General features: G+C 45.3%; 1 protein-coding gene across 6 annotated transcripts in view; it reads right to left on the bottom strand.

Moving 5' to 3' along the window:
• Positions 1–583: 583 nt before the first annotated feature.
• prdm5 (PR domain containing 5) overlaps positions 584–25,400 on the bottom strand; it is a 327,858-nt gene continuing 303,041 nt past the window's right edge. For all 6 annotated transcript variants that reach the window (XM_067990858.1, XM_067990832.1, XM_067990838.1 and 3 more), the window contains 2 exons: positions 15,496–15,600; positions 584–1,328 (listed from right to left, as the gene is read on the bottom strand). In XM_067990858.1, coding sequence (XP_067846959.1) covers positions 1,164–1,328; positions 15,496–15,600 — 270 coding nt within the window. In that variant the 3' untranslated portion in view covers positions 584–1,163. The remainder of the gene's footprint in view (positions 1,329–15,495; positions 15,601–25,400) is intronic.

The following is a 25,400-nucleotide window of genomic DNA, read 5'->3' as shown; positions in this document are numbered from 1 at the left end:
CCCCCAGGAGTACCTTTTTAAAGATAATTTAAACAAAAATCTACATTTTTCTTTGGCGAGTCCAGGCCCCAATTGTCAGCTCACTCCGACCAAAGTTATGGCAGGAGTACACCAGAAGGGCTGTGGATTTTCAACACTTGCAGTTCTTTTAGAACAAATGTGATATAAACAAGTGTTTACATGAAGCACCATATTGTATCATGATTAAAATGATCCTGATATGAGTCATCTCCCTGAGTGCTTGAGCTACTTCAAGCTTCCAAATGTGAGCTAAAAGTCACATCAGAAGTTGACCTGATTGCTCCTATGAACAGACCAGGTCAAACGTCAATGTTCAGTCCCTGACTGGCTATAAGGGAGCTTTCGTTTAACCAATCAAGGACTGAATTTTACTCATATGGGTCTGACGTCAAAAAGTGATGAGAAGATGTTGGAGGCAAAGAAAAACACTTCAACTATCAATATAAACCAGGTCAAAATACAGTTACAATGTAGCATATAGGTAATAAATAATACAAAATTAAACCAGAAAACACAGAAAAAGGGAAAGACAATAGGGAAGAGAAGGCAGGCAAAGCAGAAGATAAGTTTACTTTTTAAAATTTATTCAAAAATTGTGTGAAAACGTGTATTTTGCTAATTAGCATTATTACAGTAATAAAGTTTCATGTGACATCTGAGTAGTATTATTATTGGTACAATGGGGTTTTCAGCATCACAGTGTGTGAACTGAAATCTGAAAAAACTAAATTGCCCGCACAGGAGAACTGGTACTTTTGACAGTTTAAGGATTAACAATTACAAAGTGCCTTTATTCAGTTATTGGTTATTAAAATGAAAAGGAAAATATAGACTATGGAGTGTTTTTGAATGTTGCACTAACAGTCCTCAGTGAAGTACCCAACTGTAATTTAAACATCTTGTTATGAAAGCTGGAATTTTAAACTCTGTATATCCCCCATGCTCAGCAGGCTGTCATTTTCAGTAAAACAAAACATATTAACTGTTGAAGAACACTCATCATATCTTTGTAACTTAGACATTTCTGGAAGGCAAAGCATTCTAGCACTACTGACAGCTGCAGTCAACCACAGCGCTGAACAATAAATTGTCTGAGTTCCAGGAATTTTGAAGTTCTCTGATGGAATGTGAAAGTCAGAACTTTAGCTGTCTGTCTCTCCATGCACATTTTCCATATGAACCTTGAGGTAGTCATTTCTTGTAAACTTCTTGTGACAGAGCTGGCATTCTGCCATTGGCCGATTCGGGTTGTGTGTCAGTTTGTGCCTAATCAGCATTTTCTTTAAGCTGAAGGATAAGTCACAGACCTGAAAGAATGAAGAAACAAAAGAAGTCGATGGAAGTGAGGACTAGATATATTCCAAGCCAAGCCTCACTACTTGGTATAATGGGGGCACACTAGATAGTGAGTACAACGTCAACAGCTGATGTTGAGAGATCACAACTAAATAGGGTCTATGAACAAAACAATGTTCTCTTTCTACGGCAACGGTGCAAGTTTGGAATTCTCCCCTTTGAGACAGGATTGTTTTTCATCAAAAATAGTTAATGTTTTGTTGACAATTCAGGCTTTTTTTCTACTATTGTAAACATATTTGTCATTTCTGTGAGTTTGGAGTGGGCATGCAGAATCCCAACAAGGAGGAAGGCCTTCTAGAATGCAGTTTAAAAATATATTTATTTTGCTTTTCTTTTATAAGAATGGTAGAATGCTAAATATAAGTATCCATATTATTTTTCCTTAGGTTGCTATTTCTAATTTTTAAACCACTGGGTGGGATACAAGTCCAGCTTTAATCTGGATTTATTACTGTTGCCGTTCCAGCATCATTGTTAGGTGAAACTTTGATGGGATACTGGCAGGTTGTTAGAAATCAAACTATCTTGATATAGATCTGCACTGCCTCTTCACTGAGCTATAACTATAAATTCCTATTGCCAGGGCTGGGAAGGAGAAGCAAAATGGAAGGTTGATGCAATTACCTTTTCTGCCCCTTTCTGGCGACAAGCACTTATGTCAGCGTGGCAATTCAGCCAGATCACTAAATTCAACTCACTGCTCAGTAACCCAAAATAGCGCAGAAGATCCTATAGATTCTTGTAACTCCTCTGTACATTAATTTTAATAAATCCAAACATTTGGAGGGTGATTTTAAACCCCAAGAACGGGTGAGTTGGGGGTGGGTGGGAGTTGAAAATAGTTGTTTTTTTGGGTCGCAAACGCAAAATTTTCGGGCTTTGCATTCCCAGTGGGAAGCCTGTACTTTTCTGCACTGACGTTAAACCTGAAAATAAAGCCGGATTGTGGTCGCGAACCAAAAAACAACTATTTCAACTCCCACCCGCCCCCAACCCACCCGTTCTTGGGGTTTAAAATCACCCCCTTGTTTGTAATTGCGTTTACAGATTTGTTGATATTAGTGCACAGAGGAAAACATTGGGGTTTGTATTAACTTATTCTCTCTTTTATCCCTTTTCCCGCAAGTTTCAAAAGTGTAACAATTTCCAGACAAATTTCTCTGGACAGCCATTATTGGTGGGGCTTATTTTACTAAACTTACATCAATCAACATGGAATTACAAACATTGCTTAATATATAGTTAAAAAAAGATTTCAGAAGCAGAATAACTAGGATTTTTTTGTGTTTGCCATATGGTACTATACCTTTTTACAGTAAATTGGCACCTCTTACAGTGATACCAACAAATATAAAAGTATCTTAACTAATTTTGTTTTCAAGATTGATAGACTGTAAAATCAATAATAAAAAATGGGGGTTATATATTTAAACAAAAAGATAACAGAAGTCTTAAAAAATACACAATGATCTTGTGTAAAAAAAATGTTCCTACAGTCCAGTGGTACAGCTATGCATAAATTTGATCAGAGAGGTTCAATGCAGTACTCTGATTGCCAAAATTATCAATATCTGTAAGAAACACATGTACTTTATGAAAACTGTCACCAAATATTTGCCACTGCAGCAACGAGCTGATGGGCAATAAGCAACATTCAGGTCAAATAGAAGTTAGCTTGACTTCATAACTAGGATATTTCCTCTTGCAAGCATAAATGTCCAGTTGAATTTACTACAGGTCGCAACATTTTAAGGAAATGGAAGAAGAAAGAGGCTGCATACAAATCAAAACCGAGGAGGGGGTCTGGAGCTTACTGGCATAAGAAGAGAGAAAAGAATTATCAAAGAGTTAAAGAGAAATCCCAGAAAGAAAGGAAAGGAAATCACATTTTAAAAAATATGGTATTGAAGTGCATATACAAAGGAAGCAAATTTAATAAGATGAAGAAGCTACTGTTCAATAGAAAAACGTGGTAGGGTTTTCCAAACAGTATACCAACGCACCCAAATCCTTTTGGAATCTTAGTGCTATGGAAAGATGAAAGAAACTTTATTTAGTTATATGGAAGAGTTTAAGTTTAAAAAAACTTGCATATATATAGTACCTTTCATGTCTTTAGGATGTCCCAAAGCACTTTACAGTCAATGAATTACTTTTGCAGTATAATCACTGTTGTTTTGTAGGCAAATGTGGGAGTCAATTTGTGCACAGCAAGGTGTCAAAAAGAGCAAATGAGATAAATGACCAGCTAATCTGATTTAGTGGTGTTGGTTGTGGGGCAAATTTTGGCCACGACATCAAGACAACGCCACTGCTCTTCTTTGAATACTGCCACGGTATCTTTTACATTGGCTTAAAAAGACAGAGCCTCAGCTTTAGTTTAATATCTTACCCAGTGGACAGCAGTCCCCCCAGAATACAGGATTCCTTCAGTACTACCAGCTTAGATTATGCGTTCTAGTATAGGAGTGGGGCTTGAACCCACAACCTTCTGATACAACCATTCAACCATTTCTTTGCATTTTGCAGTGAAAAGTATTCCTAAAGTGTGGTGCCCAGAATTAGACACTTATGAGCTATGGCTAGGTACCTGATTGAGTGATTGCTCTCAGGATAACCCAGCGTACCCAGCTGTAAATGTGGAGGGAGATGAGAGACCTGTGGAAAGGTGCTGAGGTAATGCTACCCAGTAAGAGTACCAGAACCTGGTTAAATTATACTGCTTAACCCTTCCAAAGTGGTTATGCAACTTTACAGCATGACCATACAGCAGCACAGCATACCTACAAACTCCAACTTACATTTGAAACTGTTGTTACAATGTAATCTCAACAAGGCTTCATACCACAAATCCTTCCAACACATCTAATCTTCATGATTACTGACAAACAGAATGGGCTGCAGGTTGGGCACATGTCTGTCACTGTATGCACTTCATAAACTATCAACATTTTACGACTCATTCTATCCTTGCAGGATAAAGCAGAATATCAAGGGTAATTTTCCAACTTTGCGCTATTGGCGGGGAGCGTCGCTCACCAGAAGTGCACACAGACATTCAGGTGTGCGTGGCACATGTTCCAGCCATTTAAATGAATGTCTTGAACAGCATACACAGCACATGCAGCATATACTGCACATGCCCACATTTTCAATATGCCAGCGATCAAGGCTCCCCCTTGATGGATGAAGTGAGAACATTGTTCCTATAATGCAAGAGAACAGACCAAATGGTGGAAGGCCAATAAATCATATGCCCTTGATTCCCATTGAGGGGGCAACTTCTGCATCTTTATTCTGAGAGCATCAAGGGAGTAGAGGAAGGCCAAGTCAGAGGTTTCCCCCAATCTCAGGGCTAGTACTACACTGTCCTAGTTATGTCTTGTCCTTCATCTCTCACTGACATGATGCATACACACAAACACAGAAACATCATACACAACATATTGGAACATATTCTGTTTGTAGGTATGTCTTGGAGTATGTCCTCTCCTGTTGTTGTAGGTCTGATAGAAGAGCTGCAAGAACTGACAGTGATCCGGAACATGCCAGCACCCTGCACTACTCTCACCAATATTTGTAAGCATCAGCACAGCTGTACACACTGCCTAGAATACAGATAGCGAGCTTGATAAGGTAGCGCCAGGTGAATCAAAGTGCATGGGTGAGGAGAAGCCAATGATAGGCCCAGAGGTGAATCTGCTAATTGGACAGGCATCATTGACACTTTCTTTTGGTAAACTCGAGCAAGGCAGTAAAATTGGGCAGCCATATCATGGTCCTATTGCTATTCAGTGAGAAAGCAGAAAAATGGTGACTACGCTAAACAGCATAACATGTTGTGGTCAACAAACTGGCTGATATTGCAGGTGATTCCTAGGCTAGGCTGGAAAGAGATGGAAGACAGAAAAGTTGAGGGAGGAGGTGACCTTGACTACCACTGACAGTGCTTCATATGGTGAAGGGTGGCTGCAGGTCTCCTTGCAATAAATGGTGTAGTTCTGTAACTCTGTCCTCACTGACACACATATGAAATCTTGTGATGGAATAATTGAAAGTATATCCCCATATTTTGCAAAAAAAAAATTGACAGTGTAACTTTAGGTGCTCCCTTCAGGACAGATGATAGTTTGCTGGTCTTTAACGCCCACTTTAAATAGGCGGACTTTAAGATGGGCAGGAACTATGCAAGAAATGTGAAAAATCAAGGGCTGCATTCTGTCTAATGTCCTTATTTGAATTCTTTTCAATGTATGAAGAAGCTCCCACAGATTATGTACGAGTGAATACAATAGTGATAGGAAACCTAGTGCATGAAACAAATCGAGAGCCAAGGAGTTTGGGAAGCCCTGATTTTTCCAGTCCCCACTTGCCAATGGAATTGTTTCTGCCCAGCAGAATTTAAGTTTCGTCCAAAACATAAACCTAGAACTGTTGCCAATGTTAAATTAACAGTTTAAATGGTTGAAAAATAGTGGGCAATGGGTGCCTGAAATTCTGATATGTGTTCTCGATGGGTGAAGATCCCCACCAGAAGCGCAAAGTCAGAAGATTACTCCTAATTTGCTAATCTAAGATTTTATCGTACCTTGAGCTGATTGTGTCAACTGTCTACACTGGTGCTAACTGGAGCAGTCAATATGATCACAGTTGCACAGGCCTCTGCTCCAGATGCACTGTGTTCACCTGCCCACAAATGAGCTCAGCTTGCACGATAATATTATAATATTTAAATGTTGCTCCCAGCGCGTTGCTCATGACCTGCTCAGAGATGGCTGAGTTTACAGTAACAAGATTTCCGTTTAGGCTGCAAAATTCAATTAGGGTACAGCAGCAGGTCACGCTTTTGAGGCCAAGTGCATGGGAGCAGGCAAGCTGGGTGGCTCTATGGGAATGAGCAAAGGCATTTTTGACATGAGAGGTTAGTCCTCCAAATATGCAAAGGAGACACCAAACATGGCAATGTCACCAACAGAGTGAACTCTGTGTCAATGACTTGGAGACCCTGCCAGGAGAAAACTGCATGATACAAAGAGCTCAAAGATATTAGTAGCGCAGAACATGAAGGAAAGTAGTATTTGTTAAAGATATATGCAAAATACACTATACTGACACAAATGTTAGCAACAATTAAGAAAGTAATATTTAGAAGTGAAAATAGCCAAATTACGCAATTACTTTATACATGGCATGGGAGAGAGAATATACTGCAGGAGGGAAATTTCATGGGACAAATCAGTGCAACCTATGGGAAATAAAAACCCTCCCCCTTGCTGTGCCCATTTGCAATGAACTCGGAGTGGCTGGTGCCCTTCTCAGGCAGATGGGGCCTTAATAAGCCTTGTGCACAATTAGCGCCTTAGGCACTTCCCACCCACTGCTCGGACTCAGTGCATCAGGTGCAGTGCACACCTCAGGCCTCTACAGTGCCTGAAGCGCATAGTGCTTTTGGTGCTGTGGGGTCACATTATTGACCCCCTAGTGTAAAAGTAAGCCATGGCCTATTTGCCTGCTTTTCCAGACTGGGGTGATGTGAGAATATGCAGACAGTAAGCATCTAGAGAGAAACCAAATAAACATTTTTTTTTTACAAAGCTGATGAACATAACCTTCTTTACACTGTGTGTTCAATACTTATAGTAACGGACAGTAACTATAACGCCCAACCTCCTTCAAAGTTTTCTTTTCTCACCCCTTCTTTAGTTTTACTCCACATTAGATATGAACGCCAGTCAGAGACAGGGCCATAAGACTCCATAGTGAGACTCTGCACCAGCTCCAGAGCCTTTCAATTTCAGCCCTGAAATGGCCTAGCAAGCCACTCAGTTGTACAATCACGCGACAGAAAGTCACAATAAGAATAAAACTGAACAGACCACCCAGCATCGGACCACTAGGCACCGGACATGACAAAGGCAAACCAAGCCTGGTCGAATGTGCAAGGTCCTCCTCACTAACATCTGGGGACTTGTGCCAAAATTGGGAGAGCTGTCCCACAGACTAGTCAAGCAACAGCCTGACATAGCCATACTCACAGAATCATATGTTTCAGACAACGTCACAGACTCTTCGATCACCATCCCTTGTTATGTCTTGTCCCACCGGCATGACAGACCCACCAGAGAAGGTGGCACAGTGGCATACAGTCAGAAGGGAGTGGCCCTGGGAGTCCTCAACATTGACTCCAGACCCCATGAAATCACATGGCATCAGGTCAAACATGGGCAAGGTAACCTTCTGCTGATTACCACCTAGCGCCCTCCCTCAGCTGATGAATCAGTCCTCCTCCACGTCGAGCACCACTTGGAGGAAGCACTGAGGGTAGCAAGGGCACAGAATGTACTCTGGGTGGGGGACTTCAATGTCTAGCACCAAGAGTGGCTCGGTAGCACCACTACTGACCAAGCTGGCAGAGTCCTGAAGGACATAGCTGCCAGACTGGGCCTGCGGCAGATGGTGACCAAACCAACATAAGGGAAAAACCAATTTGACCTCATCCTCACCAATCTACCTGTTGCAGATGCATCTGTCCATGACAGTATTGGTAGGAGTGACCACCACACAGTCCTTGTAGAGACGAAGTCCCGTCTTCAAACTGAGGACACCAACCAACGTGTTGTGTGGCACTACCACGGTGCTAAATGTGATAGATTCAGAACAGATCTAGCAGCTCAAAACTGGGCATCCATGAGGCGCTGTGGGCCATCAGCAGCAGCAGAATTGTATTCCAGCACAATCTGTAACCTCATGGCCTGGCATATTCCTCACTCTACCATTACCAACAAGCCAGGGGATCAACCCTGGTTCAATGAGGAGTGTAGAAGAGAATGCCAGGAGCAGCACCAGGCGTACCTAAAAATGAAGTGCCAACCAGGTGAAGCTACAACACAGGACTACATGCATGTGAAATAGCAGAAGCAACATGCTATAGACAGAGCTAAGCGATTCCACAACCAACAGATCAGATCAAAGCTCTGCAGTCCTGCCACATCCAGTCATGAATGGTGGTAGACAATTAAACAACTAACGGGAGGAGGAGGCTCTGTGAACATCCCCATCCTCAATGATGGCAGAGTCCAGCATGTGCGTGCAAAAGACAAGGCTGAAGTTTTTGCAACGATCTTCTGCCAGAAGTGCCGAGTGGATGATCCATCTTGGCCTCCTCCCGATATCCCCACCATCACAGATGCCAGTTTTCAGCCAATTCGATTCACTCCACGTGATATCAAGAAACGGCTGAGTGCACTGGATACAGCAAAGGCTTTGGGTCCCGACAACATCCCGGCTGTAGTGCTGAAGACTTGTGCTCCAGAACTAGCTGTGCCTCTAGCCAAGCTGTTCCAGTACAGCTACAACACTGGCATCCACCCGACAATGTGGAAAATTGCCCAGGTATGTCCTGTCCACAAAAAACAGGACAAATCCAATCCGGCCAATTACCGCCCCATCAGTCTACTCTCAATCACCAGCAAAGTGATGGAAGGTTTCGTCGACAGTGCTATCAAGTGGCACTTAATCACCAATAACTTGCTCACCGATGCTCAGTTTGGGTTCCGCCAGGACCACTCGGCTCCAGACCTCATTACAGCCTTGGTCCAAACATGGACAAAGAGCTGAATTCCAGAGGTGAGGTGAGAGTGACTGCCCTTGACATCAAGGCAGCATTTGACCGAGTGTGGCACCAAGAAGCCCTAGTACAATTGAAGTCAATGGGAATCAGGGGGAAAACTCTCCAGTGGCTGGAGTCAAACCTAGCACAAAGGAAGTTGTTAGTGGTTATTGGAGGCCAATCATCTCAGGCCCAGGATATTGCTACAGGAGTTCCTTAGGGCAGTGTTCTAGGTCCAACCATCTTCAGCTGCTTCATCAATGACCTTCCCTCCATCATAAGGTCAGAAATGGGGATGTTCGCTGATGATTGCACAGTGTTCAGTTCCATTTGCAACCCCTCAGATAATGAAGCAGTCAGTGCCCGCATGCTTCAAGACCTGGACAACATCCAGGCTTGGGCTGATAAGTGGCAAGTATCATTCACGCCAGACAAGTGCCAGGCAATGACCATCTCCAACAAGAGAGAGTCTAACCACCTCCCCTTGACATTCAACAGCATTAACATCGCTGAATCCCCCACCATCAACATCCTGGGGGTCACCACTGACCAGAAACTTAACTGGACCAGCCACATAAATACTGTGGCGACAAGAGCAGGTCAGAGGCTGGGTATTCTGCGACGAGTGACTCACCTCCTGACTTCCTAAAGCCTTTCCACCATCTACAAGGCACAAGTCAGGAGTGTGATGGAATACTCTCCACTTGCCTGGATGAGTGCAGCTCCAACAACACTCAGGAAGCTCGACACTATCCAGGACAAAGCAGCCCACTTGATTGGCACCCCATCCACCACGCTAAACATTCACTCCCTTCACCACCGGCATATCGTGGCTACAGTGTGTACCATCCACAGGATGCACTGCAGCAACTCGCCAAGGCTTCTTCGACAGCACCTCCCAAACCCGCGATCTCTACCACCTAGAAGGACATGGACAGCAGGCACATGGGAACACCACCTGCACGTTCACCTCCAAGTCACACACCAGCCCGACTTGGAAATATATCGCCGTTCCTTCATCATTGTTGGGTCAAAATCCTGGAACTCCCAACCTAACAGCAGTGTGGGAGTACCTTCACCACACGGACTGCAGCGGTTCAAGAAGGCAGCTCACCACCACCTTCTCAAGGGCAGTTAGGGATGGGCAATAAATGCTGGCCGTGCCAATGACGCCCACATCCCATGAATGAATAAAAGAAAAATCTTCTAGGTTTGTACTAATGCTGCTCCTGAGCCAACCAATAAGAGGTAGCTGCCATCCTCAAATTGAATGCATCCACCTATAATATATGGTTAAATGACTGGTTAAATTATTATGTTGTAAAGAACAAACTGAAAGTATCATGGGCACATCAGTTAGTTTCTCACCACAGTGAACCAATCATACCCCAAAATGGGTTGTGGTCAAAAGCTTCTGAAAACCAAAAAGTTTAGGCATGTAACTTCTCAACCTATAATTGTGGAAACTGGCAATGCATCAAACAACCAGTTATTGTTAAATAAAGTTGTTCTTCATAAATGTGTGTTTTTGGAAATAAAAGGGCGTGGTTGTTTTTTGGGGTTCTTTCTGTAACAGAAATAAATCAACCAGTGGCAAAATGGTTTTTAGCGTCTGCCTTCCACCTCTGATAACTGGGTTTTATCCAGTTCAGTTCAGTTCAGCTCAGCTCTAGGTCATAAAGAACTTGGAAAAAATAGAGTAGTTGATAAGGATTGCATTGTTATGTACAATACGTTTGGCTGATATAGTAATTTAGGTTCCTTGAGCCTATGGCACAGAGCAACCCTTCAACCCATTACCATTTAATATAAATTCACCTGTCTTGTTGGAGAGAGAATGAAAATATAGCCTGGAAATTCTCAGTGGCAAAATTGTGGGAATTGTGTGGGTGAGGACAGTAAAATCACGAGTTCCTCAACTCGTAAGCTTCTTACCTGCTGAGTGCTACAAGTCTTTTTAATGCACGGAGTGTTTTTTTGTGCAGAATGTAAATAACAAAGACTTTAAACGTGCAAATCATTGAAGGTATTTAAGGAGGTAGTCTGCAATTTTGCTGCATTAATGCAGCACTCCCACGATACACAAACCTTGCCCATTTGAAATGCGCATTGAAAGGTTCACAGACATTGGCAATAAAGGCGATTGGTGCATTATGAAGGGCCGGAGGGACATGACTCAGGTACACATCAGATAAGGAAAGGTGGAAGAATGTAGTTTTTGTTTTAAACAAGCTTCACTTTTATGTGTCAATGTTATCAGAACCAGTTGCTCCACCTTAAACCAAAAATTTATCTATAACTTGTGATAATCTTGGTTAACTGGGACCAAAATTGCAGCTTTAAAATAGGTAAAAAATTAAAGTTCAATGAGAACCTTTATTGAATGGTGGGTAACGCGCCCAATGAATTCGGGGTGCTCCGCACGCGATCGCAGCCTAATTGGCTTGCGAGTTTTGCGCTGGAAAGCTGCGCAGCGGGCGGACTGCGCACCTGCATCATAGGCTGTCAGCTGGAGGAGCCCTATTTAAAGGGGCAGTCCTCCACTGACTGATGCTGCAAAAAATAGGCAAAATTACAGCATGGAGCATCCCAGGGGGAAGGCTGCTCCCAGGTTTAATGATGCCTCACTCCAGGTCTTACTGGATGGGGTGAGGAGGAGGAGGAGGAGGAGGAGGGAGATCTTCCACCCGGCAGATGGGAGGAAGTGGCCTGCCTCTGCCACCACGAAGGCCTGGCTCGAGGTGGCAGAAGAGGTCACCAGCACCTCCAACATACCACGCACCTGCATACAGTGCAGGAGGCACTTCAATGACCTAAGTAGGTCAGCCGAAGTGAGTACACTTACTCATTCCCCTACACTCCGACTGCACATCATTGCCCCCACCCCACATCTCCTTCTGCACTGCCAACACTACTCAGTCACATCACTCCGCACACCCACTCAAAGCTCATCCTCATCTTACCTGCACTTACTCACCTCGCCAGTACTCATCCCGCCACTACCACTCAACCCAATCCTCATACAATCTCATGGCTCTTTCTCATACTCACCCTCTGATGCATCTCTTTCACAGTCAGCCTCACCCAACCTGCCACTACCTGTGCTGCAGCCACAGGGCATGCATCACATATGTGTAGTAGGAAGCGTAAGGCAAACATGTCGTGAGCATGAAGGGGATGCACAAGGGTGTTTGAGGGTTTGTCTTTGTTTTTAATTATATTTGATTTCTGGTCAACTCACATCACATATTATATTGGCACCACTACTGCCACGTCTTTGCAAATCTTGTCTGGTTTGTGCAATAATGCCCTTTCCTGAGGATCACAATGAAGACCCACACCTGATGCCACCCATTATGTCACTGCAAACTGGGTGTAGGTGTATTTGCAGGGCTCTTTTGTGCAGACGACTGAGAGACGTCGGCGATGTCCCCGGTGGCACCCTGGAAGGATGCGGAGGAGAAGTTGTTGAGGGCAGTGGTGACTTTGACAGCGACAGGTAAGAAGGTGGTACTTGGGCCAGCCGTGAGCAGCTCGGCATGAAGGAGGCTGCAGATGTCCACGACTACATGTCGAGTGACTCTGAGCCTCCGTGTGCACTGCTGCTCAGAGAGGTCCAGGAAGCTGAGCCTCGGTCTGTAGACCCTGTGGCAAGGGTAGTGCCTTCTGCGTCGCATCTCTCTCTGCGGTGTTCCTACGTCCTGCTGTGCAGGTGGATGTGTCACAGCACTGTGTTGTGGAGCTCCACATATCAGAGGTGGATGTCGTGGCCGGCGAGGCTGGTGATGCTGTTCGTCCTCCGAGGAGGTCATGACTGCAGCTATGGTCGCCCCCATCCGTAAGATGTACGTTTGAGGGGGTCCGCAAGGTAGGGTTGAGGTTGCAAGTTTGTGAATTTTATTAATAGGAGGATGGTGCAGGCCAAACTTTGTCCAAAGTGACAGAGTGGCCTCCTGCAATGAGTGAGGGTCTCACCCCCACCTGTCAAATGGACCTTTGTAGCTGCCATAGGCTGGTGGCTGCAACACGTCCATTTCAACTGTCAGTGTTACCCCCAGTAGGGGAAACACACTCAGTTTAGTTGAAAATCCCACCCCTCCTAAAATATCCTACAAATCAGATCTGCAAACGACCTGAACTATCACATTAATTGCCTTAAGTGGGATGCGGGGATTTCACCGGGGAACCCGGAAGTGGGCGGGTTGGAGCCGGGTTCCGGACCCGCCCCGGGAATCCCCGATTTTCGGAGCCCCCTGCCACGAATACACCCCTTGGACGTCCAAAAATCGAGCCCAATATGTCTCAGTGATGGAACAGGATTTATTTTGGCTGCAGTACTGGGAATGTTCAGATTGCTATGCAGTTCATTTATGTTTTACATTGAACCAAGAGAATAACCAACTCAACTTTGCAAAGTCATTTAATACTGCTTATTAAATATATATTTAAGAACATAAGAACATAAGAAATAGGAGCAGGAGTAGGCCAATCGGCCCCTCGAGCCTGCTCCGCCATTTAATAAGATCATGGCTGATCTGATCCTAACCTCAAATTTAAATTCATGTCCAATTTCCTGCCCGCTCCCTGTAACCCCTAATTCCCTTTACTTCTAGGAAACTGTCTATTTCTGTTTTAAATTTATTTAATGATGTAGCTTCCACAGCTTCCTGGGGCAGCAAATTCCACAGACCTACTACCCTCTGAGTGAAGAAGTTTCTCCTCATCTCAGTTTTGAAAGAGCAGCCCCTTATTCTAAGATTATGCCCCCTAGTTCTAGTTTCACCCATCCTTGGGAACATCTTTACCGCATCCACCCGATCAAGCCCCTTCACAATCTTATGTGTTTCAATAAGATCGCCTCTCATTCTTCTGAACTCCAATGAGTAGAGTAAATTTGAGATAAAACATTAAATAACTTTCTCAAGCTGAGTTGGTTACTTTCTTGATTCAATGGGCAAATAACATGAAGGAACTGAATAGCAATCCGAATATTGCCAGCCAGTGACTTCATCACTTTCACCAGTACCCAACAGTAGTAACATGAATCACACAATTCTACGGAACTTCCCAGAGTAATCACCTATATGACCGAAGTATATTTTTATCTCAATGTGGGCATGGTATGCAACTAACCACACAGAATCATGCCAACGCCGGCTACAACAAAGTTTTCACAATGGCTTCATTTTATGCTACTACATTTCGTACTCAGTTTCTCAAGTACTGTTTTCACATTTAGGGATTTTTGAACACTTTTTTTCATAGAAAGTAGTGTTTTTTTTAATATAAAACAATAAATTCATACAAGTTTGAAAAGCCACAGACTACAACACTGAGATGGAGGTTTTTCGGATTGGAGGGAGGTGTACAGTGGTGTTCCCCAGGGGTCAGTACTAGGACCACTGCTTTTCTTGATATATGTTAATGACTTGGACTTGGGTGTACTGGGCACGATTTCCAAATTTGCAGATGACTCAAAACTTGGAAGTGTAGTAAACAGTGAGGAGGATAGTGATAGACTTCAAGAGGACATAGACAGGCTGGTGGAATGGGCGGAAACATGGCAGATGAAATTTAACGCAGAAAAATGTGAAGTGATACATTTCAGTAGGAAGAACGAGGAGAGGTAATATAAACTAGAGGGCACAATTCTAAAAGGTTTGGGGGTATATGTGCACAAATCATTGAAAGTGGCAGGGCAGGTTGAGAAAGCAGTTAACAAAGTATAGGGGATCCTGGGCTTTATAAATAGAGGCATAGAGTACAAAAGCAAGGAAGTCATGATGAACCTTTATAAAATACTGGTTCGACCACAACTGGAGTATTGTGTCCAGTTCTGGGCACTGCACTTTAGGAAAGATGTGAAGGCCTTAGAGAGGGTGCAATAAAGATTTACCAGAATGATTCCAGGGATGAGGAACTTTAGTTACGTGGATAGACTGGAGAAGCTGGGTTGTTCTCCTTGGACAGACAAGGTTGAGAGGAGATTTGATAGAGGTATTTAAAATCATGAAGGGTCTAGACAGAGTAGATAGAGAGAAATTGTACCCATTGGCGGAAGGGTCAAGAACCAGAGGAGATAGATTTAAGGTGATTGACAAAAGAACCAAAGGTGACATGAGGAAAAACTTTTTTACGCAGCGAATGGTTAGGATCTGGGATACACTCCGGTGGTGGGGGCGGGCGGTGGGGAGGAGGTGGATTCAATCATGGCTTTCAAAAGGGAACTGGATAAGTACTTGAAAGGAAAAATTTTGCAGATCTACAGGGATAGGGCGGGGGAGTGGGACTAGCTGGATTGCACTTGAATAGAGCTGGCAAGGACTCAATGGACCGAATGGCCTCCTTCTGTGCTGTAACCTTTCTATGATTCTATGATTATCTAGGGCAATGTTGGGAAACTTTGTATTGCATCTGATACATTATATACCTGAATTGGGAGCTTGCTTGATGCTGTCTGTACAAAGTGGAACAATCAAAATCTTAAAAGAGGTTCAGTTACTTACATCACACTGGAATGGTTTTTCTCCTGTATGCGTCCTCATATGTTCATCTAGGCCTCTCTTCTGACTAAAAGCCTTGTTACATTCTGAGCACTGGTAAGGCTTTTCCTGGGGAAAAAAAAATGACAATACAAAAAGTGAAAGTGAGCCAACACAGAAACCCAGCAATTACTGGAGTGGAATTTGGTGCTGGCAATTGTGTGTTTTAATATTCCCTTGAAGGGGTTCAGCCAGTGAAAAATCGTTAACTTGATTGCAAAGGACTCAGTAAATGCTGAGAAAGTCAAGTTCTCCAGGTTTTCCTATCATCATCAATTGGTAATTTAATAAAACAGTTATGTCTGCCTTTGGAGGAATTTCTTCAGTTTATCCTGTTCTGTGTAACACCATAGATTAGATTAAAGAAGAAAAAAAGGATACCTACCTGTTATACACATGCACTTAATTTACTTTAAATTCCAGGGCCAAAACATGTTTATTTATTGTAAACAATTTTACAACACCAAGTTATAGTCCAGCAATTTTATTTTAAATTCACAAGCTTTCGGAGATTTTCTCCTTCCTCAGGTAAATGTTTCAAGATCTCCTTGAAGCCTACGCATTTATACATATTGAATAATACATGGTGTTTACAGACTGCCTCTGCAACTGCCCGTTGCCAAGGCAATCACCGTGTTCAGACAGAGAGGTGTCATCTGCAGAACCCCCGAATACACATTCAACAAAAAAACAAACAGGGAAAAAAAACAGAGAAAAAAAAGAGAAAAAAAAACAGAGAGAGAGGCAGAAACATCCGGAAGGCAGAGAGAGCCAGCAAATGACCCATTATATTAAAAACAGATAACATTTGTTCGCTGGTGGGGTAACGTGTAGCGTGACATGAACCCAAGATCCCGGTTGAGGCCGTCCTCATGGGTGCGGAACTTGGCTATCAATTTCTGCTCGACGATTTTGCGTTGTCGTGTGTCTCGAAGGCCGCCTTGGAGTACGCTTACCCGAAGGTCGGTGGATGAATGTCCATGACTGCTGAAGTGTTCCCCGACTGGGAGGGAACCCTCCTGTTTGGCGATTGTTGCGCGGTGTCCGTTCATCCGTTGTCGCAGCGTCTGCATGGTCTCGCCAATGTACCATGCTCTGGGGCATCCTTTCCTGCAACGTATGAGGTAGACAACGTTGGCCGAGTCACAGGAGTATGAACCATGCACCTGGTGGGTGGTGTCATCTCGTGTGATGGTGGTATCTGTGTCGATGATCTGGCATGTCTTGCAGAGGTTACCGTGGCAGGGTTGTGTGACGTCGTGGACGCTGTTCTCTTGAAAGCTGGGTAGTTTGCTGCGAACGATGGTCTGTTTGAGGTTGGGTGGCTGTTTAAAGGCGAGTAGTGGAGGTGTGGGGATGGCCATAGCGAGGTGTTTGTCCTCATTGATGACATGTTGAAGGCTGCGGAGAACATGGCGTAGTTTCTCCGCTCCGGGGAAGTACTGGACGACAAAGGGTACTCTGTTGGTTGCGTCCCGTGTTAGTCTCCTGAGGAGGTCTATGCGATTTTTTGCTGTGGCCCGTCGGAACTGTCGATCGATGAGTCGAGCGTCATATCCCGTTCTTACTAGGGCGTCTTTCAGCGTCTGTAGGTGTCCATCGCGTTCCTCCTCGTCTGAGCAGACCCTGTGTATTCGCAGGGCCTGTCCATAGGGGATGGCCTCTTTGACGTGGTTAGGGTGGAAGCTGGAAAAGTGGAGCATCGTGAGGTTGTCCGTGGGCTTGCGGTAGAGTGAGGTGCTGAGGTGCCCGTCTTTGATGGAGATTCGTGTGTCCAAGAAAGAAACTGATTCTGAGGAGTAGTCCATGGTGAGCTTGATGGTGGGATGGAACTTGTTGATGTTATCGTGTAGTCTCTTTAGTGATTCCTTGCCGTGGGTCCATAGAAAGAAAATGTCGTCGATGTATCTGGTGTATAGTGTTGGTTGGAGGTCTTGTGCAGTGAAGAAGTCCTGCTCGAACTTGTGCATGAAAATGTTGGCGTATTGGGGTGCGAATTTGGTCCCCATGGCTGTTCCGTGTGTTTGGGTAAAGAACTGGTTATCGAAGGTGAAGACATTGTGATCCAGGATGAAGCGGATGAGTTGTAGGATGGCTTCCGGAGATTGGCTGTTGTTGGTGTTGAGTATTGATGCTGTCGCAGCGATGCCGTCATCGTGGGGGATACTGGTGTATAGTGCCGAGACGTCCATCGTGGTGAGAAGTGTTCCTGGTTCAACTGGTCCGTGGGTACTGAGTTTTTGTAGGAAGTCTGTAGTGTCGCGACAGAAGCTGGGGGTTCCCTGTACGATGGGTTTCAGGATGCCCTCGATGTATCCAGAGAGGTTCTCACACAGGGTTCCGTTGCCTGATACGATGGGACGTCCGGGTGTGTTGGCTTTGTGTATCTTTGGGAGGCAGTAGAAGTCTCCCACGCGGGGATTACGTGGGATGAGAATGCGTAGGATGCTTTGAAGGTCTGGATCGAAGGTCTTGATCAGTTTGTTGAGCTGGTGGGTGTGTTCTTTGGTCGGATCTGCGGGTAACCGTCTGTAGTGTTCCTGGTTGTCCAGTTGTCGGTATGCTTCTTTGCAATAGTCTGTTCTGTTCTGTATGACTATGGCTCCTCCTTTGTCCGCTGGTTTGATGACGATGTTGCGGTTGGTCTTGAGAGCGTTGATGGCGTTGCGTTGTGCTCGGGTGACATTCTGGACTGTCTTCTGAGTGCGGCTGATGAATCTGGCATTGACGCATTTCCTGACAGCTTGAGCATACATGTCCAGCTGAGGGCAGCGACCCTCCGGAGGAGTCCAGTTTGACTCTTTCCTCTTCGGTTGCTGTACCGCGGATCCCTCTGTCTGCTGTTCCGGATCGTCGATTGTCTCATTGGGTTCGCTGCTGAAATCTTGGGGTTTGTGGTAGAATTCCCGGAGCCTCATTCTCCTGATGAATTCCTCTGTGTCCGCCGCGAGACTAGTGGGGTCCATTTTGGTAGTGGGGCAGAAATTGAGCCCTCGGCTGAGAACTTCGATTTCGTCTGGTTGAAGGGTGTGGTCGGATAAATTGACAATAGACTTCCCTGTGGTTGCAACCGTGGTACCAGGGGAAGCTTGGTCGTTGCTGGTGGTGATGCCGAGTTTCTCAAGCTTCCTGCTCTTGGTTTTCATGTAGGCAGCGTAGTTCCGTTGCCTCGTCTGTTTGGCGGTATAACGTAGCTGGTCTGCTGTGTCCTGAGTACAGGTTGAGAGTATGGACTCTATCTTGGTTTCGAGGTTGTGGCGTCTGCTGTAGAGTTGGTGTATGAGATGGTTGCGGAGTGTGCGAGAGGTACGGCGGCAGAGTCTCTCAGCGTAATCCGAGTTGTATGTGGACTTGAGTGGGTTCGTGATCTGGAGTCCTTTCGGGATCTTGTCTGCTTTCTTGCAGCTCTGTAAAAACTTGATGTCTGTGCAAGAAAGCAGACAAGATCCCGAAAGGACTCCAGATCACGAACCCACTCAAGTCCACATACAACTCGGATTACGCTGAGAGACTCTGCCGCCGTACCTCTCGCACACTCCGCAACCATCTCATACACCAACTCTACAGCAGACGCCACAACCTCGAAACCAAGATAGAGTCCATACTCTCAACCTGTACTCAGGACACAGCAGACCAGCTACGTTATACCGCCAAACAGACGAGGCAACGGAACTACGCTGCCTACATGAAAACCAAGAGCAGGAAGCTTGAGAAACTCGGCATCACCACCAGCAACGACCAAGCTTCCCCTGGTACCACGGTTGCAACCACAGGGAAGTCTATTGTCAATTTATCCGACCACACCCTTCAACCAGACGAAATCGAAGTTCTCAGCCGAGGGCTCAATTTCTGCCCCACTACCAAAATGGACCCCACTAGTCTCGCGGCGGACACAGAGGAATTCATCAGGAGAATGAGGCTCCGGGAATTCTACCACAAACCCCAAGATTTCAGCAGCGAACCCAATGAGACAATCGACGATCCGGAACAGCAGACAGAGGGATCCGCGGTACAGCAACCGAAGAGGAAAGAGTCAAACTGGACTCCTCCGGAGGGTCGCTGCCCTCAGCTGGACATGTATGCTCAAGCTGTCAGGAAATGCGTCAATGCCAGATTCATCAGCCGCACTCAGAAGACAGTCCAGAATGTCACCCGAGCACAACGCAACGCCATCAACGCTCTCAAGACCAACCGCAACATCGTCATCAAACCAGCGGACAAAGGAGGAGCCATAGTCATACAGAACAGAACAGACTATTGCAAAGAAGCATACCGACAACTGGACAACCAGGAACACTACAGACGGTTACCCGCAGATCCGACCAAAGAACACACCCACCAGCTCAACAAACTGATCAAGACCTTCGATCCAGACCTTCAAAGCATCCTACGCATTCTCATCCCACGTAATCCCCGCGTGGGAGACTTCTACTGCCTCCCAAAGATACACAAAGCCAACACACCCGGACGTCCCATCGTATCAGGCAACGGAACCCTGTGTGAGAACCTCTCTGGATACATCGAGGGCATCCTGAAACCCATCGTACAGGGAACCCCCAGCTTCTGTCGCGACACTACAGACTTCCTACAAAAACTCAGTACCCACGGACCAGTTGAACCAGGAACACTTCTCACCACGATGGACGTCTCGGCACTATACACCAGTATCCCCCACGATGACGGCATCGCTGCGACAGCATCAATACTCAACACCAACAACAGCCAATCTCCGGAAGCCATCCTACAACTCATCCGCTTCATCCTGGATCACAATGTCTTCACCTTCGATAACCAGTTCTTTACCCAAACACACGGAACAGCCATGGGGACCAAATTCGCACCCCAATACGCCAACATTTTCATGCACAAGTTCGAGCAGGACTTCTTCACTGCACAAGACCTCCAACCAACACTATACACCAGATACATCGACGACATTTTCTTTCTATGGACCCACGGCAAGGAATCACTAAAGAGACTACACGATAACATCAACAAGTTCCATCCCACCATCAAGCTCACCATGGACTACTCCTCAGAATCAGTTTCTTTCTTGGACACACGAATCTCCATCAAAGACGGGCACCTCAGCACCTCACTCTACCGCAAGCCCACGGACAACCTCACGATGCTCCACTTTTCCAGCTTCCACCCTAACCACGTCAAAGAGGCCATCCCCTATGGACAGGCCCTGCGAATACACAGGGTCTGCTCAGACGAGGAGGAACGCGATGGACACCTACAGACGCTGAAAGACGCCCTAGTAAGAACGGGATATGACGCTCGACTCATCGATCGACAGTTCCGACGGGCCACAGCAAAAAATCGCATAGACCTCCTCAGGAGACTAACACGGGACGCAACCAACAGAGTACCCTTTGTCGTCCAGTACTTCCCCGGAGCGGAGAAACTACGCCATGTTCTCCGCAGCCTTCAACATGTCATCAATGAGGACAAACACCTCGCTATGGCCATCCCCACACCTCCACTACTCGCCTTTAAACAGCCACCCAACCTCAAACAGACCATCGTTCGCAGCAAACTACCCAGCTTTCAAGAGAACAGCGTCCACGACGTCACACAACCCTGCCACGGTAACCTCTGCAAGACATGCCAGATCATCGACACAGATACCACCATCACACGAGATGACACCACCCACCAGGTGCATGGTTCATACTCCTGTGACTCGGCCAACGTTGTCTACCTCATACGTTGCAGGAAAGGATGCCCCAGAGCATGGTACATTGGCGAGACCATGCAGACGCTGCGACAACGGATGAACGGACACCGCGCAACAATCGCCAAACAGGAGGGTTCCCTCCCAGTCGGGGAACACTTCAGCAGTCATGGACATTCATCCACCGACCTTCGGGTAAGCGTACTCCAAGGCGGCCTTCGAGACACACGACAACGCAAAATCGTCGAGCAGAAATTGATAGCCAAGTTCCGCACCCATGAGGACGGCCTCAACCGGGATCTTGGGTTCATGTCACGCTACACGTTACCCCACCAGCGAACAAATGTTATCTGTTTTTAATATAATGGGTCATTTGCTGGCTCTCTCTGCCTTCCGGATGTTTCTGCCTCTCTCTCTGTTTTTTTTTCTCTTTTTTTTCTCTGTTTTTTTTCCCTGTTTGTTTTTTTGTTGAATGTGTATTCGGGGGTTCTGCAGATGACACCTCTCTGTCTGAACACGGTGATTGCCTTGGCAACGGGCAGTTGCAGAGGCAGTCTGTAAACACCATGTATTATTCAATATGTATAAATGCGTAGGCTTCAAGGAGATCTTGAAACATTTACCTGAGGAAGGAGAAAATCTCCGAAAGCTTGTGAATTTAAAATAAAATTGCTGGACTATAACTTGGTGTTGTAAAATTGTTTACAATTGTCAACCCCAGTCCATCACCGGCATCTCCACATCATGTTTATTTATGGTTTCTCAAGTTCTACTTATTCTAAGTACGAACTTTTAAAAAAATGGCTTTCTTGTTTGCGCCACAGACACACAGAAATGTGTAATGACATATTCACAAAGATCTTGTAATATTGGCCACGCTAGATTTAGAGCCAGTTTTGGTGTGCATTTAAAAAACATTTTCTCAACTGCACAGAAACCACAAGTTGCCAGAAAACCAGAATATGTAAGTACAAAAACATATAGTGAAGAAGTTACATGCAATAAACTTACTTATTGGGGTACAAGTTACAAAGACCCTACATTATTCTGGTGGCTGTTTGAGGTGCCAACAGAACTACAGAAACAGCTAAGGCGTCTCTCAAGGTGATGCCATTGCTGATAGGGCAGGATGTCAACATCTGGATATAAAAGTTAATCTGCCAAAGGTGTTGACGTGAAGGCTGTGGAAACAATTCAAAAATTGTCAAAGCTCTTCCAATGTCTCAACTGATAAAGGTGGAGAGTAGTTGAACCATTCAGGTCTGGAAGGAGAAACTTTCAATTTTGATCTCGTGAGACCTTGCTGTGTGCAAATTGTCTGCCGTGTTTCTTACATTACAATAGTGACTACACTTCGAAAGTACTTAGTTGGCTATAAAGTGCTTTGGGAAGTCCTGAGGTCGTGAAAGGCGCTATATAAATGAAAATTCTTTCTTTCTTTATCTGTGATGAGTTAGCCAGCTAGGGTGGAAGAATTAGTGGTGCAACAATTGGTTTCATCAGTCCCTGATTCGGGAGGGAAAAATAAGCCTGGCTTCCTGCTTCTGATCATTATTCAGTGACCCCTGCTAGAAGTGCATATGTGAAGATTTTGGGCAAGGACAGGATTAGACTCATCAGTGCTGCCCCCCATGTCAAAGAGTCTGCCAACACTCATTATCTAAGCTCATAAATGACAACTTCTGCACGATATCAGAAAACAATTGGTAGCTGTGGAACCATACACAGGTAAGGAATCAACACTCACAGGAGGAGAATGTAGAAAACTGGCAGAAAAAAGAGAGACAAAGTGAAATAAAACAGAAGTAAATACAAAGGCCTGAATTAAAAACTTATTTGGCCCTAGGCACAGCATTAAATTATGGAATCCTATGATAAACCTGGAATGTGCTGTAAATGCAGCACACTAAGACAAATATGTTATCCAATAGCCCAATACTCTCAAGAGGCACATCACTTACACATTAATATCCAGATTGCAGAGCCTAATTCTGGCTGGACCATATCGGAACAAGTCTCTGACTTTGCACAATGACTTTCAAGGAGATTTTAATTTCATAAAGTCTGCATAAAATACTCGGGTATGTGGAGCTGTTCAGTTGAACATTTTCAGCAGAAATAGCCACCTGATTTTTGGTTTTAAAAAAAACATAAAGTAGTTGGCTGTGTTTGTTGGATGACAGACAGTGAACCGGTCCTGAGCAGAACAAGAGCAGAAACATGAATCAAACCTATTAACACTGATTTGCAACCTTAATCTTCTTAGAGAACATCAGAACAACTAAAAAAAAGAAAGCTGAGCAAGCTTAGTTAGTCTTTACAGTGAAAATTTCCATGAGATTTTGTTAACCTTGCCATATTTGCCTCTATGGTGTGTCAGCATGGCCCAGCTATTGGTACCATTGCCTCCATGTCAGAAGGTTGTGGGTTCAAGCCCCATTCCAGAACCTGAGCATAGAATCGAAGCTAACACTCCAGACCAATCCTGAGGGAGTGCTGCATTATTGTAGGCACTGTCCTTTGGATAAGATGTTAAACCATTTGCTTTCTCCAATAGTTCAATTGGATATTAAGGATCCCTTGGTACCATTTGTTGAAGCAGAAATTCTTCTGCTGTCCTGGCCAACATTCCTCCTATTATGTTTTCTTTTTTTAAATGATGTTTTTGACTTCTATGGTAAGTGCTCATTCCCAACATCCTCAAGATTGTTTTTACCCACCTTGGTATCTAGGTAAGTTTGATAGCATGCTCAGGATAATGACCAGTAAACCCTTCTGTAGATTGCTTTAGCTATTGGTTCTATCCCACATTTTCACAGGAGCCTCCTTGTCTTTGAGAAGCGGCTGAATGACATGACATGACACTATGGGCCCGATATTAGCATGGCGGTGGGTTCGCAGCGGGGGGTCGACTGGGTAACGCGCCCAGTGAAATTAGTGTGCTCCGCACAGAATCGCAGGCTAATTGGAGCCACTTACCTGTGCTTCCGGGTTTCCCGCTGGTAAGCTGCGGACTGCACATGCATAGCATAGGCTGTCAGCTGGAGGAGCTCTATTTAAAGGGGCAGTCCTCCACTGACTGATGCTGCAGAAAATAGGCAAAATTACAGCATGGAGCAGCCCAGGGGGGACGGCTGCTCCCAGGTTTAATGATGCCTCACTCCAGGTCTTATTGGATGGGGTGAGGAGGAGGGGGAGGACAGAGATCTTCCCTCCGACGGGCGGGAGGAAGCGGCCTGCCTCTGCCACCAAGAAGGCCTGGTTTGAGGTGGCAGAGGAGGTCACCTGCACCACCAACATATCGCGCACCTACATACAGTGCAGGAGGCGCTTCAATGACCTAAGTAGGTCAGCCAAAGTGAGTACACTTATTCATTCCCCTACACTCCATCTGCCACATCACCGCCCCCACCCCACATCTCCTTCTGCACTGCCAACACTACTCTATCACATCACTCCTCACACCCACTCAAAGCTCATCCTCATCTTACCTGCACTTACTCACCTCGCCAGTACTCATCCTGCCACTACCACACAACCCAATCCTCATACAATCCCATGGCTCTATCTCATACTCACCAATCTCTTTCACAGTCAGCCTCACCCAACCTGCCACAGGGCATGCATCACATATGTGTAGTAGGAAGCGTAAGGCAAACGTGTCGTGAGCATGAAGGGGATGCACAAGGGTATTTGAGGGTTTGTCTTTGTTTTTAATTATATTTGATTTCTGATCAACTCACATTACATATTATATTGTCACCAATACTGCCACATCTTTGCGAATCTTGTCTGGTTTGTGCAATAATGCCCTTTCCTGAGGATCACCATGAAGACCCACAACTGATGCCACCCATTGTGTCACTGCAGAGTGGGTGTCGGTGTATTTGCAGGGCTCTTTTGTGCAGACGACTGAGAGACGTCGGCGATGTCTCCGGTGGCACCCTGGAAGGATGCGGAGGAGAAGTTGTTGAGGGCAGTGGTGACTTTGACAGCGACAGTTAAGAAGATGTTGCTCGGGCCAGCCAGGAGCAGCTCGGCATGAAGGAGGCTGCAGATGTCCACGACTACATGTTGAGTGACTCTGAGCCTCCGTGTGCACTGCTGCTCAGAGAGGTCCAGGAAGCTGAGCCTCGGTCTGTAGACCCTATGGCGAGGGTAGTGCCTTCTGCGACGCATCTCTCTCTGC

Source organism: Heptranchias perlo, chromosome 1 (genome assembly GCF_035084215.1).
Source record: "Heptranchias perlo isolate sHepPer1 chromosome 1, sHepPer1.hap1, whole genome shotgun sequence".
Taxonomy (NCBI): Eukaryota; Metazoa; Chordata; class Chondrichthyes; order Hexanchiformes; family Hexanchidae; genus Heptranchias; species Heptranchias perlo.
Note: the sequence above shows the minus strand (reverse complement) of the source record. Positions and strands in the feature narration are given on the sequence as shown.